Source organism: Trypanosoma cruzi, genomic scaffold (genome assembly GCF_000209065.1).
Source record: "Trypanosoma cruzi strain CL Brener 1047053516695 genomic scaffold, whole genome shotgun sequence".
NCBI classification, from domain to species: domain Eukaryota; phylum Euglenozoa; class Kinetoplastea; order Trypanosomatida; family Trypanosomatidae; genus Trypanosoma; species Trypanosoma cruzi.
This window is the reverse complement of record NW_001849483.1, coordinates 7,338-17,946: the sequence shown is the minus strand read 5'-3', so window position 1 is coordinate 17,946 and position 10,609 is coordinate 7,338. Positions and strand designations below refer to the sequence as shown.

At 49.7% G+C, this 10,609-nt stretch overlaps 5 protein-coding genes across 5 annotated transcripts, besides 8 other annotated features; all 5 read right to left on the bottom strand.

The window, feature by feature from the left end:
- Tc00.1047053508145.49 (hypothetical protein, conserved) lies at window positions 1-6,056 on the bottom strand (the record flags this gene model as incomplete). Its single annotated transcript, XM_801380.1, has 1 exon — window positions 1-6,056. A coding segment is annotated over one exon (6,056 nt), but the record flags the coding sequence as incomplete, so codon positions are not given.
- Window positions 1-10,609: a sequence feature (heterozygous, Esmeraldo-like haplotype).
- Window positions 5,929-5,955: a microsatellite.
- Window positions 6,151-6,181: a microsatellite.
- Window positions 6,249-6,271: a microsatellite.
- Window positions 6,718-6,750: a microsatellite.
- Window positions 6,927-6,999: a sequence feature (T-rich).
- Window positions 7,135-7,446, bottom strand: Tc00.1047053508145.40 (hypothetical protein, conserved; the record flags this gene model as incomplete). The annotated part of the gene is made up of 1 exon (XM_801379.1): window positions 7,135-7,446. One exon carries the CDS (start codon window positions 7,444-7,446, stop codon window positions 7,135-7,137), a length of 312 nt encoding a protein of 103 aa, XP_806472.1.
- Window positions 7,550-7,579: a microsatellite.
- On the bottom strand, window positions 8,237-8,593 carry Tc00.1047053508145.30 (RNA-binding protein, putative; the record flags this gene model as incomplete). The annotated part of the gene is made up of 1 exon (XM_801378.1): window positions 8,237-8,593. The coding sequence occupies one exon, from the start codon at window positions 8,591-8,593 to the stop codon at window positions 8,237-8,239; it is 357 nt and encodes a 118-aa protein (XP_806471.1).
- Window positions 9,191-9,547, bottom strand: Tc00.1047053508145.20 (RNA-binding protein, putative; the record flags this gene model as incomplete). Its single annotated transcript, XM_801377.1, has 1 exon — window positions 9,191-9,547. One exon carries the CDS (start codon window positions 9,545-9,547, stop codon window positions 9,191-9,193), a length of 357 nt encoding a protein of 118 aa, XP_806470.1.
- Window positions 10,064-10,099: a microsatellite.
- Window positions 10,154-10,510, bottom strand: Tc00.1047053508145.10 (RNA-binding protein, putative; the record flags this gene model as incomplete). The annotated part of the gene is made up of 1 exon (XM_801376.1): window positions 10,154-10,510. The coding sequence occupies one exon, from the start codon at window positions 10,508-10,510 to the stop codon at window positions 10,154-10,156; it is 357 nt and encodes a 118-aa protein (XP_806469.1).

Genomic DNA, 10,609 nt, shown 5'->3' with positions numbered 1-10,609 from the left:
TTAACAGGATCGCATAGCACTATCAGGGCCCGGCAGGATGGTAAAGCAAAGGCAGATATTATTTCTTTCCGCGTGCATCCGGTAAATACGCTCCAAGGATGCAAATTACCGAAAAGCCATTTCGCCGGACCCTGAAGTACAGGTGTAGGGAAGAGATGTGTGTCTTCCAGAGAGGCAGTGGCGGAGCTTAGTGCTGTTGTCAATGACTGTTTACCGGAGACTTTGTCTGCTGCAATATTTCCTAGTGACATAGAATTCGCCGCTGAAGCATTGGACGTCTTTTCTGGGAGAAATACACAGAGGTCTTTTGAAGGGGCGTTAAAGAATGACGGCTGTTCTTCATGCTGCATGCTGCCAAGGAATTTCGCAACGCTGGGTGCCACCACCATTGTCAACTGTTGGCCCAAAGGTTCACAGTTTGCTCCAGATTCATAAAGCGAGGGAAATGGAACGTGAAGCAACGCCGGGTCAAGAATAAAGGCGAAGCACTCGGCCTCATCATTGAAGCAGCGAGCCATTCGGAGTGAGTCCCGAACAGGGGTCCAAAGATCCGCATACAGGTCCTGCAGGCCTTGCTGCAGTTCCTCGTTCATGACTGCGTGCCCGGCAATTGGACCCGGTAGAACCGGTGATATATCCACAGAGCCCGCGCGACTTCTTCGTGTGAGGGAACCAATGGAGGAAGCAATGACTGAGAGACGTTTTTCCTTACGTTCCACAGGTGCATGTGACAAAGACTCGGCAAGTGCCGAAGACGCCGTTTCTCGTGTTGAGGGTTGTGAAACGTGCCTCTTATTGTAAAATTCCTTCAGCGAATATGCCTGCACAAGCCGTCTAAGAAAAAAGGAACGTCCGGCCGGGCGAACAATGGCAACATATTGTGTGGCGAACTCTGCGAAGTAAAATACAAACGTGCATCGCGGAAACGCCAAGAGTGCAAGGTCGACCGCGTCCGCAGGATTGCGTGGAACCAGGCGCTGACGCATCACTAGGGGCATGAGCGACAGCTGTGCCGCTCTTTCTATGGCTTCTAGTGCCCGAGTAAAACAGGCCGTCCGTACCCTTGTACAAGGACGCGGTGAAAGCTCCTGCGCGCCGTATAAAGCATCCCATTGAACCGGCTCAGGTAGCGCCGCAATTTCACCTTCCAGATTTAGTGAGCGTCTTCCGGCCAAGACTTTAGAAACTGACGACGTCGAAGACCACCGGGGTGGCGTCGTTGAGGCCGCCGTGACCGGTGGTGGCTTTTTACTGGTACTCTCAAAAGAAACTGCAGGGTCATCCTTCCCATCCTTTTGTGCCGGAGCCAATTTCTTGCCGCTGCCTGTGGTGGGGGCAGGGCCGTTGTCAGGAATGGCCGCGGCGTCTCCATCGCGGAAAGAATTACTTGACAACATCTCTCCATCGTCACCGCCGTTGAAACAAACATCGTTGTCATCTTCCTCTTCACGCACGGTGTCTGTGCCGCCGCCACCGCCTGCATGAGCCAACTCCTGCAATTTCCTTAGGCGTTTTTCATCTCCTCGCATAAGAACATTAAGATCTCCACTCACAGTTAGTACCTGAAACTCATTGGCATCATGAACGCTCCCAGTTCTGCCATTGCCACCAGAGGGGGAGGTCCCATGGGTAGGCGTGCTGCCGGAATGACGACCCGCCTTCTCCACAAGCGGTACTTCCTCGTCGTTCAAATAAAAATTATGCACAAGCCAACGTGCGGAGTCTAACGCCGCATTGCAGTCCTCCCGGCTTACACTTGAGGCTTCTGAAAAGGCTGAAAGCACAATCTCATGATTTCGTTTCGCCTTAAAGAACTGATGGGATGTGGCGTAGGCAATTGCGAGAACGGCATTGGCGTGTCCCACTTCAACCCAATTCCGCAGCTGCCGTGCCTCGCTTTCCCAAATCATGAGCACTTTAATCGCCTCTTGTACCTCTCCATCCCCAAGAAGGGCACGGGCCCGCATACGAAACAATGTTCCTTTCCACTCGCTACACTTGTACTGCACCTTCTCTAGCTCGTCAAGAGCATTAATACATTCCTTGTACTGACCAAGCTGCAGGTGAGCATCGGCCAAGGCCTCCAACGCAAAACGTTTATCCGCAGCCGCGTCCACGCCCTCCGCGGCAGACGCCAAAGTGTCCAACTCCTTTGCTGTGGTGAGCACATCCATATAAATGCCCTTCGCACGTTGTGCAGCAATGATGTTGCGCGTGGTTTCACGACTTATCTCCTGATCCTCGTACTCTTTTGCGAGCTCACTCACCTTTGCCCACTGCTCTTCCGCTTCACAAGTGTCTCCTGTTGCTGTGTACAGTCTGGCAAGCCGGATACGTGCGTTGTACAACAACAACGCATCGCCCACCTCTGAGGCGCATTCCAAAACCTGATGATTATAGTGGATGGCGGTCTTGGGCTTGTTTAATGCGGAGTACACTTCAGCCAGCTTTGAAAATACTACTGACTCTCCTAAACCGCAGTTATTCCGTTCCCGTTCCTTCCCGGCATCCATAAAGGATGATCTAGTACTACTAATATCATTGTTATTGCTTTCCCCTTCCCTATCAGCGTACATCGCAAGGGCGTTTGAGTACTCTTGTAGTGCATTCTCCCAATTACCCAGCATGGACCAGGCATCACCGCAAGTGATAGTAATAATCGGCCGCAATGCATTTGCCTTTTGCGAAATGTCAGTAAGAAGTCTCCTATTTGCGAAGAGCATCGACTGGGATTCTCCTTCCGAGGAATTTCCGCTATTCTGATCGTTGGAAAGAAGTGCACTTGCCCAATTTTTCACCTGGTCCAAAAACTCCCGTGCGCGTGCCGTTTCGCGAGACGCACGTGCGCCGTCAAACTTACTTAGGCACTGTGTATGAACTTCATATACGTTGAACTTCAATTGGAGTGTTTGCACACGCTCCTCCAGTTCACGAGCCGGAATGGGCCGTGTGGGGTCCGGCAGCGCGTCGGACCACAGAGGTGGGCGAACAGAGGCCGAGTTGACCTTATCCTCAATAAGTGGCTCCAGTAGCAGCGCGGCCTTCTTCGGTTGTCCGAGACGCAACAGGGCCTTTGCCGCCACAACAAGAGATGAGGTGACATCGAACATTGTGCCACTGGAAGGGGGCTTCGCCTTCAGTATACAGCGCTGCAATACGTTTTGCGCTGCGTACGCGCTGTTCACCGCATTACTAAGCTGCTGACGGCGACACCGGACGTTCACCTCGTGCTCCGCCTGCAAGACATACGCAAGGGCGAGGTTGCGTTCGCTTTCCGCCTCACAGCGAAAAAGTTTCAGCTCACGCTCCTTCAAAATTAAAATCTCTAAATCCGCTGCCTCCGTAACAGAAACATCGGGGCCCATGACCACTTCTTTTGTTTTTCTTGTTGCTGCTGCCTCTGCTTCTGCTGCGGCTGCCTGGGACGTACCTTTCGCGTACTCAACGGCTTGTTTGAAGACCAGCACAGCACTGCCGTATTCCTTCTCCACCTCAAGCTGTTCACCCCGTTCCTTCAATGCCGCATAGATTTCTTCATTTCGTCTGGAACGGCGGCAATGCCTGACACATTCCAAATACTGATTAAAGTATTTAGAAGTGTTGATAGAGTCATACATGCGATAGTACGCGCGCCAGATGGCCCGAAGGTGGAAGAGCCTTGCGCTGTAAACGCCATGTCGAACAGCAGCGTAGCGCACCAAGTACGTTCCAGTTGCTGGATAGGAATCAACAAACGCCTGTTCACAAAGGTCAGCCTGTTGAAGTGCAAGCTGGACCGTTTCAATAATAGACGTGTCCATACGGGACACCTCCTGAGCCTGTACCAGAAGCATCATCGAGGTCAAATAGTTTAAACCACAATTGCGGCCATTCGACCCAAATGACCATTTTTTCTTCGCATTGAAAAAGTGAGCATGTGCGGACTTGAGAGCCTCAGGATAATTCCCAGTGGCAATGCGTAGCTTCACAAGGGACTCACGGGCTCCTTGTCTGCATGAAAAGAAGCAGCTCGTAATGGATAATTCATCTTCGCTATTCACGCAACATTCTGCCTCTTCAAGGCGTGGCGGGGAGGTGCTCAAACATTGCTCCACACGCAAATGCAAAACAACTGCCGATAAGATCTGCGTCATAAACAGCAAAAAATCATCATCAAACATCGCATGCCGGGCTTCAGCTATTGACAAGCCGGTTTGTGACATGCCTCCATTTATGGATTGCGCGGATAACGAGCGAAAGGAGTGAATTTCGTCATCAATTCCAGTTGTTGGTCTCTCTGGGGTGCAGTGCGACATGTGTGTGACCATACGTTGTTCCTCCAGCAGGGCGTCACCAGCATCCGCAGCAGCCCCCGTCGCAGAGAAAGCACTGGCGTTGCCACCATACGCATCCACAGAGGTGCACTGAGACCCAAAGACCCCGGCAGCGACGGTGTGAACCTCCTTGCCTGTCTCTGTCCCTAAAGCTAGTTCATTCATTTCATCCCATGTTTTTTGAATTAGCCGGAAAAATTGCTGTCGTTTTTCCTCACTCCAGTAAGGAGAGCAAACGGCATAGGTTGCCATCGTATGGCAATGAAAAAGATCAAGAGAGGGTGAGGATAAATCCTGATGTTCCGCCTTCGGGAACATTGAAGTAGACGACTGCTCTTCAAGATATGCTGCCCACGTCTTGACAACGTTTTGTTCATACACTTTTTCCACCTCCTCCAGAATATCGTCCATGGAAACAGTGTTATCACTGCTTTCCATGAGGAGAACGGTGTATTGAGACAACGAAGGGCCCTGAGGCGATTTATTCGTAGAGGCCGCGTCCAATGAACCATGCGGTTTGCTTTCCAAGACGCTACCAAAACTACACTGCGGTTTTTGTAGGATACACTGGACGAGTTCATGACCGGTTGCATCACGCAATATCCAGAGTGCTATGGCAACTTCAGCAGCCTTCCGTTGAGTCCCTCCCAAGAAATTCGTGAGCTCCTCTATGACTTCTTCCCACTGTACGGGAACACCATATGTCGTCTGCCTCGCCGTCTGGGGTGGTGGAAACTCGGATGTCGAGACCCCGAAGGAACATTCCTGCCCCAGCTGTTGAGACAAGATGTAGCGCATAATGGTCCATGTGATGAGGGAATTTACAAAAACCATCCTTTCCTCAGCTTTTCGAAAATCATTAAACCTGGCGTCGTTGCTGGCTTCTCCGACTGATTTGGAACTCGGGAGCGGCGTCGCTCTTTTGGAAGGGGCTGCTTGTTGAAGAGCTGAAATAGTTGGGCTTTCCCTACCGTCTATCGTGGGACTTCTTGAAGAGACACCATGGGGGATTGAAGGTGCCTTTCCAGGCGATGAAGGAGGGGACTGAAACGGCGTTATGAATGAATAGGGCATCCGAGAGCGCATCATCGCATCTGTGTAGATCGCATGGTCAGTCTCAATGAGAAGATTCACAAGTCGACACAACAGCCACCGCCACTCTTCTTGTGTAATGATTCTCGTACTATGACGAGCGTCTGGCAACTCGGGGGATGGTTCGTGCGCCTCACCGACCGCCGCTTGCCCATTGGGGCAATCCACTGCTGTCGCCTGGACATTTTCTGCGTCTCCCTTCTTGTCACAGTTGCCATTCGTCCCTGCCACCTCTTCTGGTATTGCTAACAGGCAAAGGTCGAGCGCGGCAACTAAGTCCTCCCGCTCCTGCCTCAGTACATGCATGTTCTCTTTCACAGGATTACAAGTACGGTTTGAAGGTAAACTGAGGGATGAGACTGCTGTTGCGGCACATGTCGCTCTGTAACACGCGGGATCCTGCTCGAGGTTCAAAGGGGATAAGGCCAAACCATTTCTCTCAAAGGATTCCAAAATTTGAAAAATATAATGTAGCGCGGCCTGCTTGTTTTCAAAGGGCCCTATGCCACGTTGTTCCTGTGGTTGTTGCTGCTGCTGCTGCTGCTGCTGCGATGAAACACTGTGCACGGAGCTGGAATTACCGTGTGCACCGCCCCCGGCACCCTTCTTTCCCCCTTTCCTCCAGAATCTTGTGAATGTCCTGAAGTTCATCGACAATAAACACCACCCGCACACACTCACAAGAACAACAAAAACAAAAACTAATCAAACGATGCAGTTTCCAGGCCTATGCCAACTTTCGCCCAAAAAAAAAACGAAAAAGAAAAGAAAAAAAAGGTATTGGAGCTTTGCTCTCCTCCACCACCTCCCTTTTTCTCGTTTGTTCCTTTCGTGTTTCCCACTTGTGTGCGTGTGTGTGTGTGTGTTCTTTGGCGATGATCGTTGCCAACAGCTGCCGCCACGAGATTGCACGGATGAGAGCACCGGAGCCGGGAAACAGGAGGAAGATGGGGGTGCACCAATGGTGTGTGCCGCAGGACGGTGTATGGGGGAAGAAACAGAGCCGGCGAGTGGGCCACTAGGAGGAACCCAGCACCCGCGTACAAACTTGATTTCTTCTCACTCTTAAAATCCGACTCCCCTCCCCACACACAGGCCGAGAGAACAAGTAAGAATCTCTCTCACCCCTTTCTGCTCCTGTCAGACCTCCTCCACCTCTTCTCTTATTCAATTTCCTTCCTCTTTTTCCGTGTATATGTGTTGGGGTGTTGCCGCCCCTCAAATTCTCCCTTCCTTCTTCACCACCGGTCCCTTGTATGTACGTATTTATCTATATTTCTTTGTGCACTCCCTTCCTACAATGACCTAAACTAAAAAAAATGCAAAAGAAAAAAAAAAAAAAAAATAAGGAGGGGGTAAAGACATGCGAAACCCTGCTCACACCCTCTCCCCTCCAAAAAAAAAAAAAAAAAACAACAAAAATATGCAGTAGCGAAGCAAAGATACCAGCACGCAAGACCATTCGGCATCAATAAGCGCAGTGGCCCTATTGGTATTCAAAGTAGGGAACAGTCTAGAAGGAAAAAAAAACAGAAACAACAACAACAAAACAATAAAACAACGGTACACAAAAACGCACACAAATAAAAACAAATTTTTTTTTGATGTTATTGTATATATTTTCTTATTTGCTCAACCCTTCGTACGGTCCTTCCTCAAGGTTGGGCCACGCCCACAGCAACTAACACCAACACCGACACCAGCAGTATTGCCCAGCCAGCGCGGGGAGCTATTTTGCCGCCTCTGAGCGCCGCTGCCACACTTCCCATGGCCTCACTTCATGCGCTTCACGTGCCACATGATCGAGATAAACAATGGTGCCGTGATACACAACCTTCTCCCAGCCGGGGGGCAGTGGCTCTCCATCGTTGGGGCACATCGCGGCGTAGAGTGCCTCCTCTGACATTCCGTCCACGCACTGCACCACGGGTGCTCCCAGCTCCGCGAAGGGCATACGGTTCTCTGTTCTTGGGCGAATACTGCGCCCATCAAAATTCTCGGGGGAACGCTCCCGGTGCGCCGGAAATCCACGCCGAGACATTCACACGCGCAGGCAGAGGGCACAAGAAGAGAGACCCGACAATCACCGGTAGGCACTATTCCAACACCTACACTTCCTTCACGCCATGAATAGCCGCCACAGGCAAAAACAAAAACAACAACAACAACAAAAAGCAAGAGGGAAGAAAAGAAAGAAAGACAAAAAACACACACACACGCATACACAAAATAAATAAAGAACTAAATACATAAGAAAAGCCCTTGGGAGGAAAATTCCTACTCCCTGTTCCCCTCACAAGAGCAGCAGCAAAAATTCCGCAACTCAACAACACAATAAAACGGACAGAATGAATTCTCATTTAATACACACACACACACAGAGAGAGAGACAGAGAGGGGGGAAAGAGCATACATCATAATAATTCACGGAATCATGACCCAATTTAGTTTTGGAATGCAAATACAAGTACTATTTTCTCAATACACTCTGCAAAAAAAAAAAAAACAACGTTTTATAAAACCACTTACTATCGCAGAACAGCGTCGTAAACAAAAACAAAATGGGGGAAAAACATCTCCCCCGCCCTTCCAGTTAACAGCAGGAGATCGACCAAAAATAATTACCCCCCGTTTCATATTTCACTCACACACAAACAAAAAAAAAAAAAAAAAAGAGCACTACGTGTAATGCAATATTAAGATCAACAAGGACAAGAACACAATAGCGGCCGTGTCCTTCAAACCATACAATAACACTAATACTAAAAGAAACGACATAAAAAAAAACTCCCCTTCACGCATTTCCATTTACCTTCCAAAAATGTTACTCTTCACTGTGGCACTGTTCGTTCAGGAGGGGCAGGGTTCGCGCTGTTCTCACGATGGAGCCTAAGTGCATGCTCCCGGCCATACTCGGAGATCACCTCAGACTTCCCACAGTACGACACCTGCAGGGGCTTCTCGCGCTCCATGTTGTAGCGGTTGTGCAGAGCCATGATAGCACAATCGGCCTCCTCCGTCGATCCGTACTCCACAAATGCACTTCCCTTGCTGCGGTTGGTTGTCCTGTCGCGAAGTATATTCACGTGGAGCACCTTTCCGTAGAAGTCAAAAAGGGCGCAGACGTCTTCCTCGGTTGCATCAAAGTTCAGCTGCCCCACAAACAGACGTGCCTGTCCCAGCACCATGGAATGCAAGAAAGCAGACACACGAATGCCTCTTGTAACCGCTCTGCGTCACCCACTCTGCCCTAAACACTGCGCAAGAAAAAAAAAAAAAAACAAAAGGGCAAACAGAGCATCCAGCGGCGTATGCATGTGAAGAGAAACAAAAAAGTTAAGACACCTGAAGCAATATTGCCGCTCTGCCTCTCGTCGAGAAAAAAGAAGGAACGCACAGGCTCATGGGTCGCACTGCGGGAGGCAGAGAGAAAGAGGGGTGGCGATCAGAGAAACGACAGTTCATGTAAGGCGTGTGTGTGCTTCACGATGTTTTGTCAGTGGCAGCGAAAATATGAATCCTCATCACTCCGCCGTGGTGTCATTATTTTTTGCCCTGCGGCGCTGTTGCCTTGCCTACACCTCCACAGAAAAACACACGCAAAAAAAAGAAAAAGATGTCAGAGAAACCAAAATAATTAAATACCATGGGGAAAGCAATACAGTCGGAATTAACTCTCAAAAAGCAACATGATAAATGATACGTTACAGATATATACTTATATATATATAACCCAGACACCGATCCTTCACGCATTTCCATTTACTTTCCAAAAATGTTACTCTTCACTGTGGCACTGTTCGTTCAGGAGGGGCAGGGTTCGCGCTGTTCTCACGATGGAGCCTAAGTGCATGCTCCCGGCCATACTCGGAGATGACCTCAGACTTCCCACAGTACGACACCTGCAGGGGCTTCTCGCGCTCCATGTTGTAGCGGTTGTGCAGAGCCATGATAGCACAATCGGCCTCCTCCGTCGATCCGTACTCCACAAATGCACTTCCCTTGCTGCGGTTGGTTGTCCTGTCGCGAAGTATATTCACGTGGAGCACCTTTCCGTAGAAGTCAAAAAGGGCGCAGACGTCTTCCTCGGTTGCATCAAAGTTCAGCTGCCCCACAAACAGACGTGCCTGTCCCAGCACCATGGAATGCAAGAAAGCAGACACACGAATGCCTCTTGTAACCGCTCTGCGTCACCCACTCTGCCCTAAACACTGCGCAAGAAAAAAAAAAACAAAAGGGCAAACAGAGCATCCAGCGGCGTATGCATGTGAAGAGAAACAAAAAAGTTAAGACACCTGAAGCAATTTTGCCGCTCTGCCTCTCGTCGAGAAAAAAGAAGGAACGCACAGGCTCATGGGTCGCACTGCGGGAGGCAGAGAGAAAGAGGGGTGGCGATCAGAGAAACGACAGTTCATGTAAGGCGTGTGTGTACTTCACGATGTTTTTTTGTCAGTGGCAGCGAAAATATGAATCCTCATCACTCCGCCGTGGTGTCATTATTTTCTGCCCTGCGGCGCTGTTGCCTTGCCTACACCTCCACAGAAAAACACACGCAAAAAAAGAAAAAAGATGTCAGAGAAACCAAAATAATTAAATACCATGGGGAAAGCAATACAGTCGGAATTAACTCTCAAAAAGCAAGATGATAAATGATACGTTATAGATATATACTTATATATATATATATATATATAACCCAGACACCGATCCTTCACGCATTTCCATTTACTTTCCAAAAATGTTACTTTTCACTGTGGCACTGTTCGTTCAGGAGGGGCAGGGTTCGCGCTGTTCTCACGATGGAGCCTAAGTGCATGCTCCCGGCCATACTCGGAGATGACCTCAGACTTCCCACAGTACGACACCTGCAGGGGCTTCTCGCGCTCCATGTTGTAGCGGTTGTGCAGAGCCATGATAGCACAATCGGCCTCCTCCGTCGATCCGTACTCCACAAATGCACTTCCCTTGCTGCGGTTGGTTGTCCTGTCGCGAAGTATATTCACGTGGAGCACCTTTCCGTAGAAGTCAAAAAGGGCGCAGACGTCTTCCTCGGTTGCATCAAAGTTCAGCTGCCCCACAAACAGACGTGCCTGTCCCAGCACCATGGAATGCAGGAAAGCAGACACACGAATACCTCTTGTAACCGCTCTGCGTCACCCACTCTGCCCCAAACACTGCACAAGAAAAAAAAACAAAAAACAAAA